The sequence below is a fragment of the Catharus ustulatus genome, chromosome 18 (assembly GCF_009819885.2).
Source record: "Catharus ustulatus isolate bCatUst1 chromosome 18, bCatUst1.pri.v2, whole genome shotgun sequence".
In the NCBI taxonomy this organism is placed as follows: Eukaryota; Metazoa; Chordata; class Aves; order Passeriformes; family Turdidae; genus Catharus; species Catharus ustulatus.
In genome coordinates, this window is record NC_046238.1 from 11373035 (window position 1) to 11391961 (window position 18927).

Consider the following 18927-nt stretch of genomic DNA (forward strand, 5'->3'; position numbering starts at 1 on the left):
TAAACACATTAGTGGACAGATTATGATTAAATATTGGAATCTAATAGAAAGGACAGGGGGAATAAAGAATGAACTATAATTTGTAATAAGCTCTTTGAAATGATTAATTTGAAATAATTGTGGGCGAGCTTCCATGAGTCTTCAGCAACTGAATCTGTTTCAGTAACTATAGGGGTAATTATTGCTTTGTACAGTTCACTGTGTGAGACTAAAATGCTTGTTTTAGTCCTATTCAGTGCTTACTGAATTGTGTGTAAAAGCCATATATTGCTAAATATTTATATAAAACTTGAAAACAAAATGCTCAATTTTCTTAGCTCTTTAGAGGAGAACAAAAATTAAAGTGACCTGAGAAGGCAAAAAAAAAATTAATTGTGTTTTATTACATCTTCAAGAAATAATAAAATGTGTCTCTCCATTTGTTCCCAGAGCATCTCAGTTAAATATGTGGGGACAAAAGCTCTTGACATTCTGAATAAACCCCATTTTTTCAGTAGTGTTTTTCTTAGCAAAGAGCACTATGGGTCACTGTCCCCATGACATCGTTCTCCCAACTTTCCAGATGAGACACAAAGCTGTAAAGGTTTATATTAGTAACACAAATCATGCACTAAATCCTTGGCTTTATGTAGGGGGTTCTGTTGGTTTAAATAAACCCATCAAGTTTAACCAGAACAGGTTTGTTCCAACAAAATATAAATGAAGGTGAGAATGAATACAAAAACTGCAAGAGCATTGAGCCTTAATTTTTAACATTGGTCTGAGAAACAGGTCTCAGTTTAAAGAAGTAAATGTTACAGGATCAAGGCATAGTCAGGTTGGCAAAAGTAAAGGCTTTTAAAGTAAAGAAGGAAAAATCTTCAAAGGTTCCTTTATTTTTGTAGTTTTTAAAAATTAGTAATAATGTAATATCTGAATTTCTAAAGCCGATTCTGGAATTCCACATTTGGTTTTTTTTTTTACCTTCCACTTATGTCTGACTCAAGTATTTCTCCATTTCAGAGGCATTCCATAAGTGGGCCAATCTCAGCTTCAAAGCCCCTTGCTACACTGACAGACAAAAGACCAAGCTATGCAGAAATTCCTGTTCAAGGTACTGATTCAAGTTGGTTTAAACTTTGGGTTTAGCACTGCTCTTGATAGATTTTGTTTTTTTTAAAATAGTATCCAAACCACTATCATGTTACATACTTTTTATTATCAAAAAATCTTAATGGAATCATAGACTATCTCATGTTTAAGTTCTTTTTTCTTGTGTTTCATCACATGTGGTGGTGTAACATAAAGATGCTTTTTTGAATTTCCAACAGAAGCACAATTGCCTACTGAGAACTTGGTATTATTGTGAGAAGTTTCACTGTGTGTATAAACTAAGATCACTTGTAAAATCAAGATAAGATAATTTCAGGGACATATCTTGCAGCTGTCCCAGATATTAAAAATCCCCACCTCTGGGGTTACAGTATTTGTGTGTAATTGGTTGTGGGTTTTTAAACCCCCCTGAAACGAAACAAGGGTGATGATTTGCATTGTATTGCATGTGAATAATAAAATAAACTTATTAAGTATTGAACCTTCAGGAACCAGATGAAAAATTGAATGGAATTGAGTGTTGATTTATCTATTTCCCAATATTCCCCTGTTCTGTGAACTTTGTTTTGTCTCTCAAAACACTGTTCACAATGTGCTCTTCCTGTGAGAATGAATGGCTATCATGTGTTGGGTGTAGCTCTCTGATTTATGCCTGCTTTAGGGGCTTTTTGTGTGTAGATGTTTCTCAAGATAATCCCCATATGACTCCAGGCTGAATATTTCCTCTCAATTTGGTATTCCTGAGGTCTGATGTTTTCTAAAGGGTTGGGTTTTTTTTTTCTGTAGCACTTCATAATAGTCTGTATGTGCCAGATTTCCTTCTTGCTTTTGTTGAATCCATATTGAGGCTATTTGTACAATGCAGCTGCAGTTTTAATTTTAGAAACTTTGATATTTTTAGGAATATTGAAATGCCTTTCCAAGAAGATAATACATGATTCTTTAATTGTTACAGAGTTCAGGGGTAGACATAAGCTTAAACACAAAATGAATGGTATGTTTTACATGGCTTTTGTGATTTTTTTGAATCACTGAATGCAGGAGCAGGACTGTGTTCCAGTAGTGAGGTGCCAGACAGAATTCCTGTTTACAACCTACAAATACATTTTTAATGTCTTTCACCAGCAGTGTGTATTTCTTATATCCCATTTTCAATTAATAAATGGGGTTTCACTTTTCTTAATCCTTGTTTCCATGAGGTTTTATATTCAAATTACTCTTAATGTTTCTATGTAGGAGTATGTAAGCCTTTTGTTTGCAGTTTTTACTTGAAGCAGTATTTCATAATGGGAAATTGCTTTGATTTGTTGCTATAGAAAATTAATCTTGTTGAAGCTTTTTTTTTTGCTCATTGGCATTAGGCAGAACTAATCTTGCAATGCAATATGTAAAAGTACCTTCTAGACTCTACTGCATGGTGGAAGAAAGGAAAAAATGTGTAGTTTTATTTAATAATAAAATGAAAAACCCTCCTGAAGCCCAAAAAATGTCAATCCAACAAACCAGAGAGGAGGAAAAAAGAAATCACCTGAGGTACAAAGCAATCTGCTTTACCACTGAACATTGTGAATGACATACTGAATATTTTTGACCATGTGATGAATGGGGTTTTCTTTCTCAGCCTTTTGGTTTAAAGATATTTTTTATGACCAGGGCAAGTGGATTTGCAAGAGGCTTTAGTGCAAAAGGATTAAGGTGCTCATGGTGTATTTTAGTGCGCTTCATTGGCAATGGGCAATTTTAGGGCTTCTCAGTCTTCCAGATAAAATCAACTACCCCCCTTCAAACAGCCTAACTTGGGCACTGGTGGGCAATGTTTGTGACTCAGACCCGAATGTCTTACATTTGACTGGAATCTTCCTCCCTCCTTTTTGTTTGTCCAGAACATTTGTTGAGAACGTCCTCCACCAGCCGGCCGGCGTCTCTGCCGAGAGTCCCTGCCATGGAAAGTGCCAAATCTATTTCAGGTAATGCCACAGCTCTTTGGTGAGCAGGAAAATTAGCAACTCTCATTTCAGCTACATACTTACAGGTCTGCTTTGTGACTGGTAGAACCCACAGATATTCTTCACTATTGCTGATGGTAGTTGCTGGACATTTGATGTTAACTTTGCATTAAAAAAACCCCAGACTTGCTAAATACAAGTTTTTGCAGAGTGTTAGTTTATTATCAAGTTGTATTTACTGATCTCTCAGTATCAGCAGGGGCTTCTAAAAACAAATCTTTATGAATTATAGCACAAATAGTGTGATACTGTGAAAATGATGCTTTGTATAATCTAGGCAGAATTGATTTTAGATTTTTTTTTTAAACCCCTATATGTGAGTAAATGCTTGCAAGTTTTAGATAGATTTGTTTGTCTTAAGAACCCAACCTTCTTGAGTCTGGTATTTGTAAATTAATGTACTTGCCCCCAGGTCATTAGAAAATAAATCCCTGATTTATGTAGGGAGTTAAATCTTAGATTTGCACAAACATGAAAAATGGTGACTATTTAAGTATAAAGGCAAACCTCATACTTTTAACTGGAAATTCTTCCATGTAGAGAATATGTACCAATTCCAAATTTGGTTTTATGGAATACAGTGCTTGTGCTTTCATTTGAAAAAAAAATCATTTCCTTTGATAAAATGAAGCAAACTCTGTGGAATGTGGCTGACTGGTCTCAGGTCAATGTTTGATATTCTTGTTGATGATATTTAATTAATGTCCAGAGCATCACGTACATGCCAATTCTTCATTAAAATTAAATGGAAATTAGACAGCTGTCATCTCTAAACTGATTTGGTTTTCTCTTCCCTTAATTACTTGAAGCTTCGCAGCGTAACTGTATGGACTAGAGGAAAAGAGATGCTTTGATGTTAAAATTCCTTCTCATTTAGGAAATCCTTCAAATGAAAGTAATGATATTCCATTAAGATACATCCATCAAACTTTCTTTGCTTCAAAATACAGGTTTGATCATAAATGTTTCTAGTGCAGTCTAAATCCTTCATATTTCCAAAGTGGAAAGTATCAAGAAGAATGTTTACACCTACTATTAAATATAGGTTTCTGTGCATGGTTTCTGAAATAGTGCTTGTCTGAGAGCAAGTTTGAAACTCTTTATGTTTGCAAATGATAAATGCATGGGCAATTCCCCCCTCAGTGTCTCGAAGAAGTAGTGAAGAAATCAAGCGGGACATCAGTGCCCCTGATGGAGCATCCCCAGCATCTCTCATGGCCATGGGCACCACCTCACCACAGCTGTCCCTCTCATCTTCTCCTACAGCATCAGTCACTCCTACAACCAGGAGCAGAATAAGGTAAAAATCCTTTGTTGGGGTTAATTCCTCAGTTGTCTGTCTACAGCTGTACCTCTAGTGTATAACACTGGTGCTGAGACTGCAGGCCCCACACAGTGATGATGTTCAGTAATCTGGAAGAGCTTCAGAAAGGCTTTTCTGCAGCTCAGCACTTGTTTTAAAAGTTAGACTAAAAGTTAAGCTTTTTAGATCTTATGAGGTAATACCAGAACTTTATAAGTCATGTCACTAAATAATAATACCAATTCAAAATACCGCCAAGCCAAATTCAGGAAGTGAGCTTGCAGCACGTGGAGCAGATCATGCAGACTGCCTTGGACCCAGGGAGAACATGATAAACCTTAATTTCTGTAATCCCAGTTGAAGACAAAAAGCAGCATGTCCAGGTCTTAATCCCAGACACTGGCAAGTCTTTAATAACCATGAGTGAATGGGCTTTTTTTTGTCCCACAGATGGGGTCATAGTGCAAGTCTGAGCAACAAATGGCCAGACAACCTCCTTTGATTAGTAAGACAAAAGATACAGTAATTTCACGAATACAAGCCGCACCAATTTGACCAAAATTTTGGTGGAAACCCGGAAGTGCGGCTAATATTCCGGGGCGGCTAATCTATTAACAAAATTCTAAAAGCTGCCAACACGGAAGTGAGAGCCCGCGGCAGCCCCAAGCCAAGCTGGAGCCCGGCCGGCCCCGGCAGAGGTGGGAAAGCCTGGCAGAGGCGGGGCCAGCAGTGTCGGGGGCGGGCAGCAGAGCCTGAGCCAGCAGGGCGGGGGAGCCCGGGAGAACTGGGGCTAGCAGTGCAGGGGAGCATGGCAGAAGCAGGAAGGCCGGCGGGTGGGGCTGCCTGGCAGCGGGGGAAGCCCAGCATAATCGGGGCCAGCAGCGTGGGGGAGCCCGGCGGTGCGGGGGCCTGCAGTGCCGGCCAGGGCGAGGAAACGCGGCGGCGGTGCAGACGGGAGGGGGCGGCCGGCGAGCGTGGTGGCGGCGGCGGCAGCCCTGCCGGCGGGGCGAGCGAAAGCGGCGCCGCTCGCGAAAGCGCCGCCGCGAACCGCGAGCCGCGAAAGCGCCGCCGCGAGCCGCGAACCGCGAGCCGCGAAAGCGCCGCCGCGAGCCGCGAACCGCGAGCCGCGAAAGCGCCGCCGCGAGCCGCGAGCCGCGAAAGCGCCGCCGCGAGCCGCGAAAGCGCCGCGGGGCGGGCGCGGCGCTCGCGAGGCGCGGCGCGGGGCGAGCGAAAGCGGCAGCGGGGCGGACGGCGAGCCCGGCGGCGGCAGCCCTGCCAGCCGGGCGAGCGAACGCGGCAGCGGGGCGGTGCTGACGGGAGAGGGGGGCCAGCGAGCCCGGCGGCGGCGGCGGCAGCAGCAGCACCACCCGGCCAGCCCCGCCGAGCCGTGGCGCTGAGCTGGGCCACCCGGCCCCGTCGGCAACCATGAGCGGGCCGAGCCTGCCTGGCCCCGCCCCGAGCCAGTAAAGCCCGCTATGCCGCGATCCTGTTACTAATTGGCCAATTTGTGAAAGCTGCGCACGGATTCTCGCGACGAACGAAAGTGCGGCTAATATTCGGGGTGCGGCCTATCTATTGACAAAGACAGCAACATTGTCGAGGCACCGGGGGTGCGGCTTATAATCCGTGCGGCTTGTATTCGTGAAACTACTGTAAGTCTGTGTTAAATTTAAAACTTTTCCTCTCTGTTGTGCTATCAGTCAGAGGAGTTCAAAGTAGTTAATCCTCATGTTATCCAAGTGAAGTATGTCCTCAGCTCTGCTTCATAGATTGGGAAATTGGCAGGCAAAGGTTAAATAACTTTGTCAAGACCATTTTCTCACAGAGCTTCCTGACAAAGCTTTTGTATTAAGTATTAAACCCTTAATATTCAGAGACACTTGCAATATGTATAAAATTCTGAGGTATTCTCAGCTGTGGCTGCTTTTGAGAGTGATTTTCCTGAAATCAGCTGAGACAGGTCTCAGTGCTACCCTCCTTTTATTGTGCAGAAATTAAACTGAGTTTAATTGTGGCTACTTTACTACCAGCAATTAATGTGTATGTTAGCACCTAAATTTAAACTGAGTACATCCAGAAATAAGTTTTTTTAAAAACCCCTAAACCACCTGTGTATGAACTATGAACTGGTAACATTGAGTTGTATTGGTGTCAGTCTGCAGACTGGAGTAAATAGTGTGACATTCCAGGGTGAAACTGTACAGTTGTAATTATGAGATCATTACTGTGCTGCCCAACCACTGCCTGCAATGCTCACTCCTGCAAAAGACTGAATGAGCTGTGCAGCACTGGGGGTGTGGTGATGAGAGTGGCCTTTGGAGCCACTCTGAGTGTTGCTGCTGGAGTTCAGTTTGTTACATGAGCAGATTTCTGTTTTCCTCTACCTTTTTCTGAAAGTTGTTGAAAGATAAAAAATTATTGGTCTTGTTCACTAGAATAAATACTTGCAGTTTTCAGTTCCCTGTTCTGGTTGAAACTTTGTTAGCTCTTTGATTTGGAATGCAGTCGACCTAATATGTGAACATGTAAGATTTGTATGTCAAGCCATTTCTCATTGTCTCCATACAACTTAATGCTAATTTATTTTCTTCAGCAGTGTTTTCATAACTGTGAGAACCTGATATAAACCATGTGCTCTTGCTGGAATTTGAGAATGGGCTGTACAGCTCCCTCATGGCTAAACAGTATGTTTAGTGTAAAGAGACAGGGATATTTTTATTTGAGTTCTATTGTTGCCCCGGATCTCTGTTCTTCAGTTTTCATGCTGTTGTGTAACCCTCATTATAGATTGAATATGCAATCCCATTGTTACTTGTTTCAATCACCAAAGGAAAAAATACACCAGTGTAAGTTGTTGATATTTGTACTGATTTAAGAACTGAAGTACAGAATTTCTTGAAGCATCATTCTGGCTGTGTGGTCCCTATGAAGTTCAGGTACAGATAATTTATTTCAAATTTAAAATACACAATTATTGACTTCCTTGTCATGTTAAATCAAGATGAGCAGTTAGATTTGAAGGCTCAGCATCAAAGATAGCAGTTACTGTTTTGTGTTTACTGTCCTGCTGGGCATAAATTTTCATGGATATTTCAACTGTTATCTCTAAGTAACTTTGAGATCCTGCCCATCCATGTGTCAGTGAAGACTGGCCAAGCAAATTGCAGTATATGTATTTAAGATCAGTGCCTTAAAACATTTCCTTGTCTGTTGGACCACATTCTCTTCTATGCATTGACCAAGAGATGCTGATACATGGAAGAGTCTCTGGTGTTCTGTTTATAGCACACACAGAAGAAATCCACATTCCATGGATGCTTTCTTTTCCCTTAGCAGGAGCTGGAGAATTGCTACCTGTAACTTTGCAGCAGAAAATCCACTGATATTATGTATTTCCACATTCCATCCCTCTTTCCAGTCCCCATATGGGCTGTAAAGAACAGTGAGTTGAAGATTTGAGAGTGAATGTATACAATCCCTAGGTCTTTTGGGAAATATTCAGAAAGAGTAACTTAGGTTATTATCTCTGTGAATGTTGTGAAAAGTTTGCTTACATCTGATAGGACTCTTTAAAAATGGCAGATGGGGAAGTCTTTGCAGTTCACTGGTAGCTATCTTATTTTAATTTTCCTAGTGGAGATTATTAAAACCAAGAACACTTGCTGGCACACTTCATGTGTGGTAACTAATATCTATAATGGTGTAGTATTTGCTCTTTTTGTCAAAGACTGTTTATATAATATCTATAGAAATTTGAATCATGTAACCAGGCCACTAAAAAATTATTAACCCCTATAATATATATATTTTTAAATGTAAGAATTCATTTCTGAAGCCTGGTAAAGAGATGCTTGTAATGTAAGGCTCATGAAAAAAATGGCCAACTTAGGTTGTTCTTTTCTTCCCCAGTCTTTTCTTAAGGAAAAAATTACTTAAGATAGCTTGACAAACTGGAATTGAAATTGACTGCTTTTATTGTGCTAATTCATCAAATGGCAGATCAGCCTACATAGATCTCCCCCTTCTTTTTTGAGAGCTCCAGGTCTCAGGCAAATGTTCTGTTAATAGCACTGTGCTGCTCATATGCAAACTTGTTGTTTCAAGGTGACATTTGTAATCAGCCACGAGATGCAAAAGAGATAGCATCAGTTTATTTTCTTTCTAAATACGAAATAAAGTCACTTGAGTTAGCTTAATGGTTCAGGCTGGAACTTATTATATAGAGAGTTTGATTTTTCAAACCCTTAGAAAGAAATATCATTGAGATGGAAAGATCTAGTTAAAAAACGCTTAAAGGAAAAACAAGGATGATTTGCTAATGAAAGAATTACTCCAAACTAACTCAAAAGTCTTTTGCAGGTATTCCTTTGTGTTCTGTTTTTTAGTCAGAAGTGCTGTAATTACTCCAAACTAACTCAAGTCTTTTGCAGGTATTCCTGTGTGTTCTGTTTTTCAGTCAGAAGAGCTGTATCCTGCTACTTCCAGTGTGCCAAGAATTTGTCCTTCTATGTAAGCCTTTATAAATACCTATTTCTGTTGTGTTATAAACTCTTCTGGCCTTGTTCCTAGGGAAGAGAGGAAGGATCCCTTGTCTGCCCTGGCAAGAGAATATGGAGGCTCCAAGAGGAACGCCCTGCTGAAGTGGTGCCAGAAGAAAACAGAGGGCTACCAGGTACCTGCAGAGCTGGCTAAGGCTGTGCTCAGTGGCTGCCAGGCAGTGGAGCCTGCCCATGGCACAGGCCAGGCTGCTCCACACCTGACTGCATATTCTGAGTGCCCTGGCATGTCCTGTACCCTCCTCTTGGAACTTGTGCTCCCAGTGCTGCTCTGTCACTTTGCTCCACAGCTTTTTTAAGGGGGCAGCTGCCCTCCCATCCAGGAGGGAATCAGCATTTCACAGGTTGCACTTTTGAAACTGGAGCTGAAACTTTATCAATTCAATGTTTAAATTAATGTTTCCCAAATGCAGCTAGAGTACCACTTCTCAGATTTCAGAGATTTATTTTTTATAGGCAATTATAGGGTTTTCTTTGGATCTTTAATGCACTCCCATTTAGCCTCTTAGGGACAGTTTGTTTTGTGAAGGTGGCATTGTCTTGCGTTTTGAACTTTGCTTTCCACTGTGGTTGCAGACTTTTTTTTTTCACTTGGTCCAAATATTATCAGAAGCCAAAAGAACTAACAAGATAACTGTCCAGAGTTCTCCTGATTACATTATTTTTTCAAAAGAATAGTGGCTTCAGCAAACTAAACCAGGATGTTAATAGTCTGACCATGATGTATTTGTTTGGTTAACTTGTATTGAAAGTGTTTGGAGTTCCCAACACAATCCTCAGTTTAAGAACTTTACTCTTTCCATGACTTGAGCCTCACAATGCAGGAGGAAGTTGAGAGCCACATAACAGGATGGTGGCCCATCCATAGGAAAAGTCCTCCTTCAGCACAATGGACAGGCTGTGATATAAGCCCTCCCCCTCTTCCTGTAGCACGTCTGATACTCAACTGTGCTATTTCTGAGGATAAGCAGCTTTGTGGAAAGAGCCTTTCTCCTTCCCCACGTTTTAAAAAAGGCAGGATGTTACACTTCTTTATAAATCCTCAAACTAAGTGCAAAAATATTTTCCCATATTGTCTTGGAATGAAAGATGAATTTGACAGCTTCGTTAATCTGGTTAGGAAAAGTGATAGAAATTATTCCAAACTTTCACTCTGTAGTTGTGTGCACATTCAGGAGTATGCTTCTGATTCTACAGATTGCTGCTTCCTTGAGTTTTATAAACCCTGGTGAAAGGATAGATTTTGAGACTATCTGTACTTGCTTCAGAACCTGCAGCATGGTGCTGAGAGAGCACAGAGCATCTGCAGAGGCACTGCAATGCCTTCATTGAACCTCTAAGATAGTATCAGGAGGTTATATTAAGTAGTTCTGAGAGAAGAATGGCTTTTGCTTTAGGCACACTCATTTTTCATCTCTTTGTTGTACAGAATTTGATTATTTTCAGCATCCCCTGAAATTCAGTTCAGGTTGAACACAGTGTTGGTGGTGTTCTAATGTTTTAAACATACAGCACTGTATTCATTGTGAGCAGTGCTTATCCAGATTTCTGGCATCTCAATGTTATCAATAACAGATAAGGATCTTTTTCTTCTTTTATTTTCAGTGAAACTCTGCTTCATTTTAATTTTTTTTTTTAAACTGTTTGTGTTCCAAACTGACAAACAGTAAACAAGCATCAGGGTAATGAACATTTTCCTCATTCAGTCCTACTGAAGTACTCAGCTCTTCTCCTTCCCTGTCATCCAGCCATGGACAGGATATTCTCTTTACCTCCAGCTCTTCCTGGTGTCTCACTGCCACAGTTCCCTTTTCTCCCCAGCATTTCTTATCATCAGAATATCTACTTTTCCTCTGTACCACTGTTGGTTTTGTTTGCTTTAGCACCTGGGTGAGAGCCAGCACAAGCTTTCTGAGCTGCAGGTACAGCTGCCTGCCCAGCCCTCCTGTCTCTGAGCTGCTGCAGGACCCTCACAGAACACAAGTCCTGAACATCCCAGCCTTGAACAGTAGGTCACCTTCTATCCAGTGACCAATTTCTATCCAATATTATCAATTTGGCCAATATTAGCTGTAAATATGGCAGGCTAAAGGGAAGATACTTGCAAATGGAGTCTGTAATAAGTTCTAAAATGACCTGGAAGATTGTGACCTTCATTTGGAAACAAGCAAAAGGAAAGAAAGGATTAGAAGCCTTTTGTTTCAGAATAATTATTATCTTAATTTTCTCCTATTCATATTAAACTACCAATACTTAGGTAAAACCCTGTAAGCCTGTATTTTTCAAGATGTGTTTTCTTCATCCACTGCCAACAGTAATCACTTTTTTGGTCTTGTTTTCTCCCTGTCACCTGGAGATGATGTCTCACAGCTGCAGGTCTTTATGCATAAATGCATGTAAGGTATTTATAGAAAATTATTTCAGCTGTTGGTGCTTCCCAGGGAAGGTGGATCCATGCACCTTGAGTTAAAGCTCCATTTCTAAGAGAGATGTGTTTGCTCCTTCATCTTGCCTTTCATCTCTGGCATTATATTTTGCACTGGGCAGTGGAGAGTAGCTAATAAATACTACAAATAGTAATCACACAAGTAACCAGAGACAAATCCTAATTTCTAGAATGTTTTTGAAGGTGTACAGAGTTATAGGTGAGCTGCCAGTGGTTCAGCCTGTTAAACACCAGGTGTGGTGGAGTTGGTTTATCCTTAGCAACAGGATAAACCAGGATAAAATACTAAAGAAGAAATAAAACCAACAAAACGCACCAAAGTATGTCCTGTTTCAAAGAGAGAAGGTTTTCTTTACTCACAAGGTACTTGTGTGGAATACAGCACCACAGAATTGTCTGGTACAACTGGTATGGGGTTTTTTGTGAAAAGGAAGAGAAATAACTCCTGTTTTCCTATCCCTTCTAGAAAATTGCTTTCTAGCCTTTGATTAAAAGTCTTCAGTACTTATTTTTGCTTTAGGAGCTTGAAACTTAGTGAATGCTAAATAATTCAAAGATGATAGTGTGGTGAAGCTCTTAATTTCAGTCCATTATAGGGGAATAACCCCCGTTTAAAAACCCTGTAAATTATTTCATTGTACACTTTTCTTGATTTAGTTAAGCAAATTTGGAGGGGAATAAATAGTCACCTTTAAATGTAGTTGTTAATATTTAACTGTGTTCGAAGTGATTTTTTCAAGACCTCAGTAAAAAAATCAGATTGATACAGCCAATGAAAATAAGAGAAATTACTGGGGTAAAAACCTGAATTACTTCATCTCTTAGTATATTGTAGCTTTTAAGGTGCTGCCTGAATGTTGTTTGCAGGCAGGATTTCTCCTTGGAGCTTAGGTTTGGAGAGTGGTGCTCTGCAGAAGGTCAGTGCAGGACTGGCAGAGGCAGGTTCTGTATTAACTTCCACCCAGAGCCTGTTCAGTCTTGACACAATTGCACACACCAAGTCCCTGAGCTGCATTGTGTTCTGGGCTGAACAGATCTCCAAGCCATGAGAAGGGAGCTGCTCTCAAGATAAGCACTTAGATAAAAGAGGAGCAAATCACCTGTAGTTTTCAGATCAACAGGCACAAAATACTTGAAATTTCATTGTGTGTAAGCTTTGCTCAGGATCTGACACTGCTGCACAGCACAGAGCCAAGTACTGCATTTTTCAGAGGAGAGAATCCTCCTGGCTCCTCAAAAATATGTGCAGTGTCATAAAACTGTCATAAATTCCAGATATCTTCAAAGCATAAAGTAATCCCATCCAGCTGTTCTGGTGCATTTACCCTGACTGGAACACAGCTACTTTCATTTTGAGTACACAGCTAATAAAAGTCCCAGAAAGGATGTGAGCATGCATGTTTCATGTTAAAAGAGGAGCAACAAACAGGATACACACATCCTTACCCATTCTTATCTCCACCAGTATTTCAATTTATTTTCCATTTTTGTCAACATTCTGAGAGATAATTCACTTCCAGAAGCCTGACACCAAAAAAGCAATTGTCACAAAATAGCAACAAGAGTAGGCTAATTGTTTTTTTAAACTTTCTTTAAGCTTTACACACTTCCTAGGTACAGATACACTTAGTGTAGCCCTGTAGTACCTGTCCTCTATTTCATGCAGTGCTGCTTTCTGGAAAGACTTTTGCTGCAAAGACCTGAGTTTTACCTCCTGTACAGATCAAAGCTACATGTCTTACAAAAAATTGAATCCCCTGCTCAATGCACCTTAAAATCAAGCATGCTTTCATTTATGCTTGAGCAATAAATGTAGAATAACAAAACTAGAAGTAAAAAATGGTTCAGGTTGCCTTTTATTTAAACTTATCAACACTAAGCTAGGTCATATTCTATTCAAAGTACTATATTGATCCTAAAAATGCACAAGAAAAGGACATGACTGTGCTTATGTAAGCCTGTGTTCATACACTGACTCCAAAATGTGCATTTTGTGCTGTCTGGTTGATTCATCAGAGTAGTCAGGGTGCCAAAACACTTCTCTCCTTGGATTAAACTGATGCTTTAGACAAAATCCTTGAGTTATGGAAGGACATGCTTCCTTTTTGTGTTTGGATTGGATTCTGATACAAGAAAAATGTCAACTTGTTAGACTTAATTATGACAAAATTTAAAATAAATTATGAAGCTGTCTGTACCTCTAAGTGCATTAATGTCTGAAGCTATTACTGGATTTTGTGAGAATGACTCCTTCTTTTATGTTCTTCTTTGTGCCCAAACTGAAAAATAACATGTGTTTGGTATGGAAAGAAACTAGTCAGTGTTTAAGGGTTTTAATGGACTATATTTGCCTTTCCAGAAGCTGGGATTGAAGAGGCAGGAGCTGGGACTGCTGCTAGGTCTATTCTAGAAATATTTTTGTGTTCTCACCTACTGCCAGAAGTAGACAGCCATGGCTTTGTTCCATGATTTGAGAGTCAGTGAATCCTGATTCAGCAGGGTGTGGATGGCAGTTCTGTTGTAGTTTACCTTTGTAATCTTCTTTAATGAATACTCTTTTCTTTTGTGGATGTATCTTTGAAAGCTTTTAAAAGCATTTTACTAGTAATTTTCTGCCATGGGAAGAAGCCTGCCAAGGTCTGTACACTTTAACTTCTAATCTTGTTTTAAGGATTTAATATATTATAGCACAGAATCATTATTGATGGTTTTGCTTTCTCAACCCACTTATTTAATTAACTAATACAACAGAGACATAGACACATGTTTTTCTTTTCTTCATGTCCTGACTCTTGAGAGCCAAACCAAGTTTGGAGATGGGAATCTCTACTTGTGCAGAGCAAGGGCTGGAGAAATAGCTGCTGTGCAGGATGCTCCTCTGCTGGGGTTCTGGTGTCCCTAGTTCAGGGATATTGAAGGGGGGGATATGTCTAAAAAAGTGGTTAAAATTACTTTGTTCTTAACTTGTATCTGCAAGTTAGAAGCCATGGGTTTCTTACTTGGGTTTCTTGATGTCTGTGGAGTTTTTTAGCTGTGGAAGTTTTCTGGGGGAGATAAAAAATGTAAGGAGTTACTGGTTTATAATACTTAACATCTGTTTCTTGGTTTGTTTTTTTTTAGAAGTATTTTCACTGACTTTAGAAGACCCTCTATTAATTTAGAGTTATTGCAAAAAGCAATAGGAAAAAAAATTTAAATTAGCAATATGCTGGTTAAAACCAGTTGAAAATGGTGAATTTTAGAAAAGCCATAGGTTTGCAGAGGTCTTAGATTGATGTTACACAGAGCCTAGTCTGTTAAGCAGTGTAGAAAGTTTCATGGAGAATACTGGTTTTAGTCTTTTTTTTTCTATATGAGCTCAAGGCAATCTGATTTTGTGGTGACTGCTCTTACTCTGCAGGTTCCAGTTCAATAGGGGCTGGAGTCATGCTTGAAATGCTTCTTGGTTGTGGATATACTAGGTTTTCTATTACCATCTATTTGTCACTTTATATTTTTAGGTTCTGTCTCCAGAAACTCTTACAAATTTTTAATTCTGTTGTTTACTCCTGGTTGGAAAGTGTCTTCCACAGATCTTTTTATGACAATGGTCTGTTGCTTAACTTTTGTTAGAATTGCCTTTTAAAAAACCATCTACCCCAAATACTAGAGGTGGTTCACTCCCATCCTAGCTATTAATCATTAATAGACAAGGGATGATAAATCCACTTCTAGCTCATTTATCTCCAGAAAAGCTTATTCCTCATTTGACAATTTATCTGAAAGTATGTCCTTCAGTTGCTTTAATACTTTGTGGTCTGAAATGTCTTGAAGAATAATTCTAGATTAGATTCCAGCAGAATTCTCTTAATAGAGCCAATTACTTAATAAAAGCAGTAACAAAGAAGAAATTATGTCAGAGATTTTAGGCTGATGTTCTGTTTACCATCAATTCTTTGAGAAATAAGAGCTTAATGCAAGATTGATTTCATTATACTGACCAAGCTTTTTCAAAAAAACCACAAGTAGTTAAAAGCATTTAGGAAATAAAATTTGCTGCATTTAAATGTGCCAGTTATGTGCTCAAAGCTGTACATGAAAAATTAAATTTTCAGTTTAAATGACAATCGGTCCCATTTCTAGATTTGTTTTTACTATCTGACCAATATTATACTTCTTTTAGTCTGAGAGGTAATAATAATTCATAATGCTTAGAGCAATTGGAAACAGAAACCAGTCCCTTTTAATTGTTTCCTTCCGTTGTATTTAATTCAGCTTCTCTGGATACATTAAAATTCTTGGATGATGGGTTTGTTTTCTGCTTGTTGTCTTAATAATAAAAGCTGGACCCTACAAGATGATTTAGAAAAATAAGGTACTCTGAGTTTGGTTTTGTTGGAGAACCAACCAAACTTCTCAGTCCACTTTAAGTGGCCCTTTTTCCCCCAGTGTTTCTATTAAAAATTCAGCATTCTGTGGACACTCACTAATAGTTAAAGTTTTTATTTGTACAATTGTAATGTTTAAGGGAAGGTGATTTTTGCTTGTTGTAATTTCACTGTGGCAATGCCAGTGTACATCTCCTCCCCTTCCCACATGACTTGGTCATCTCAGAGAAAAAGGGAGAACATTGGTGAAAAGCAGGTTGGAGTTTTTCTCCCTCAGTGGATCTATTGCAAAGCAAACATGGTCACTCCCACCTGGTTATTGCAGCCAGCTTGCCACACAACCTCTTCCCTACCTTTATCCATCTTACTGACACACATGTGAACCTGAGGCCTTATTGGGTACAGGCTAGGAGGAAAGAACTTTCCAAAAAGTGACTTCTGTAAATGGACACATGTAGAATTTTGCTGGTTTTAACAATCTGACATTTTTATCCCTTAAAACCTCATACTATACATTGCATATGTCTCCTTCATTTAAGTAACATTTAGAAAGTTTTAACCAGGCATTAATTTAAATCCAATTTCCTGTCTCTCTTGAGGAGAAAAGAGACAGCTTTTTTTTTTTCTCCCTTCATGCTTTTGGATTTTCCCAGCAGAGTGTGGAGGAAGCAGAGTGCAGAGCAGTTCCCACAGCCCGGGGGTCTGCGGCGCCGTTTCCGCGGGCACTGTGAGCCCCAGCACGTACACTGCCACCAGAGCCACTGCTGCAGTGCTGGAGCTCAGCAGGAAACCAAGATTTCCCTCACATTCTTCTAGAAATTGCCCAGAGTTTTGTTTTTTCCCTCTGTCAGAGGAGATTGTGGCTGTTGTTCGTTTGAAGTCCAAGTGCCCTGGACTGCCTGGCACAGCACATTGGCTCTGGGTGGAGTTTTCTGCCTTAGGAATAACCAGTTTTAGTGTCTTGTCCAACACAGCTGATGGTGATGATGGCTAAATTGCTGTCAGGTGAAATGTTGGCTCAGGTGATTGTGATCCTGCACTTCTGTCACAGGAGGTTTTAAATCTTGAAAACTCTGTAAGCTTCTGCTTGAGCCCAGTTGAGCTAGATATTAAAGCATATTTATATTTCTCCTTGGAAGTGTAAAAGACATATGATATATTGTTGTTACTGGTTGTTTCCTAATTAAAGTTTAAACTGACTGCTATCCACTTAGCCTCTCTAACAGTGTTTGACTGCCAACAGCCAAATATACAGTCATTTAAAAGGTCACTGAGGCATCTTGTTCATAACTCTTTTGGACTGGGCTGACTCCACAATAATTTATACAGTCTCAGGAGATGCATTTACCAGTGCCACTGAGTTTCCTACGGGAACTAAAAGATCAAGAGTGCAAGACAGCAGTTTTCAATTTCAGCTTCAATCCCAAAGATTCTCTGCTACTGTCAGCACTAAATCTGCTGGAACATCTTTGTTTCCAAATGAAAGTTAACTTTTGTTTGTGATCTTGTTCACATCAGTTTCTATAGAGAAATGGTTTGTCTAGAAGAGAAAATGCTTTTCCTCATCATTTAGAAATTGTGTCTGGGTATGAATGTAATAGAAACAGAAAATAGAATGAATATGAGTGGAGATAGGAGCACATTTTGTGATCAGGGACTGGGGGTACATGTCTTGGACTTGTTTGCTTTTCTCTCTTGGGGTGTTGAGTTGCACCAAATCCATTATCTTCTCTAGCACAACATTTTATAGCTTTTAACACACACCAAGCACACATTCTGCACTTGTTTTTTGAGGGAGGACTCAATATTACCTGAAATTAAGATACAAAATAACTGATTTTCTTATCTCTATGTTGTTTTGTTTTCCTCTGTTAGTAGTGCAGTTCTTACCACAGTACTTTGATATTGGGCTGTCCACTTTCTTTGCCAATTTCTTATAAGGTGTTAAAAAGTATTGATGAATTGGTAGCATGTAATAATTGTTAGGTTACAATTTTAATACTGCTTTTATTTGTTTTCCTTCAAGAATATTGACATCACAAACTTCAGCAGCAGCTGGAATGATGGCCTGGCTTTCTGTGCAGTTCTCCACACTTACCTCCCAGCCCATATTCCCTACCAAGAACTGAACAGCCAGGACAAGGTAAGGCATTAAAAATCCCCTTCCCAGAATTGCAGTGCTTTAGTTAATTTGAGTTAATAATGATCACTGAACTAATTTGAATTCTAAAAACCCCAGTTTTAATACAAATCATCTTTGTGTATTCTGGTCTGCCACAGTCCCTACCTACTGCCAGGATCTACAATTAATGATCTAAAAACAAAAGATTATTTCATTAATGCATGAAGAGTTTTTTTAATGCTTTTTAGAAAATAAATAATCTCTTCTTTAGTATTTTATAACTCAGTTGTTCTTCACTGACAATGATATTCAGCATTATCTTCTGAACAGGCAATTAATAAAAATTTTTATAAATTTTTGGATGACATTAAAACACATTCATTCCTATGGTTCTTTTAAATTACCGTAATCAAATTATAGACTCCACTTGAAGCAAAAGTAGTAGCATTATTATGATCATTCTTAGGACCATTTTATGTTTGAAATAGTATTTGCTGGTTTTCTAACATGTTTTCATATCTCATGCAGAGAAGAAATTTCACTTTGGCTTTTCAGGCAGCTGAAAGTGTTGGCATCAAATCTACTCTGGTAAGATTTAAATACATATTGAATGAGTTATGACCCATTATAAAAATCAAAATTACTCTATTTGTAATCTCAAAGGATTTGGATGTTTATACTTAAAAATAGCAGCAGATGAGCTCAGCTAGTGGTTATTGCACCAAATAATGACTGAAATACAGACTGGTTAATCTCTAAAAGAAAGATTCACCAACACTTACCTCCCAATATCAAAATAAATATTAATAATGGCAATGAATTTGAGAATAATTTGAGAACATAATAATATCAAAATAAATATTAGTAATGGCAATTAATTTGAGAATAATTTGAGAATACAATAATATCAAAAAAAATACTAGTAATGGCAATGAATTTGAGGATAATTTGAGAATACAATTTTCCAGAACCCATTAAATCTGTTCTGTCTCTGACCTACTTCTAAATTATTTGGGATTTTTTGAACTTGGGAGC

General features: G+C 39.1%; 1 protein-coding gene across 1 annotated transcript in view; it reads left to right on the forward strand.

Annotated features, from left to right (window-relative positions):
* Positions 1 to 18927, forward strand: part of SPECC1L (sperm antigen with calponin homology and coiled-coil domains 1 like) — a 63771-nt gene that overhangs the window by 36322 nt on the left and 8522 nt on the right. Inside the window, exons 10-15 of the mRNA XM_033075659.1 lie at positions 1003 to 1093; positions 2976 to 3059; positions 4242 to 4398; positions 8971 to 9073; positions 17797 to 17913; positions 18421 to 18480. Of these exons, the coding sequence (XP_032931550.1) occupies positions 1003 to 1093; positions 2976 to 3059; positions 4242 to 4398; positions 8971 to 9073; positions 17797 to 17913; positions 18421 to 18480 (612 nt within the window). The remainder of the gene's footprint in view (positions 1 to 1002; positions 1094 to 2975; positions 3060 to 4241; positions 4399 to 8970; positions 9074 to 17796; positions 17914 to 18420; positions 18481 to 18927) is intronic.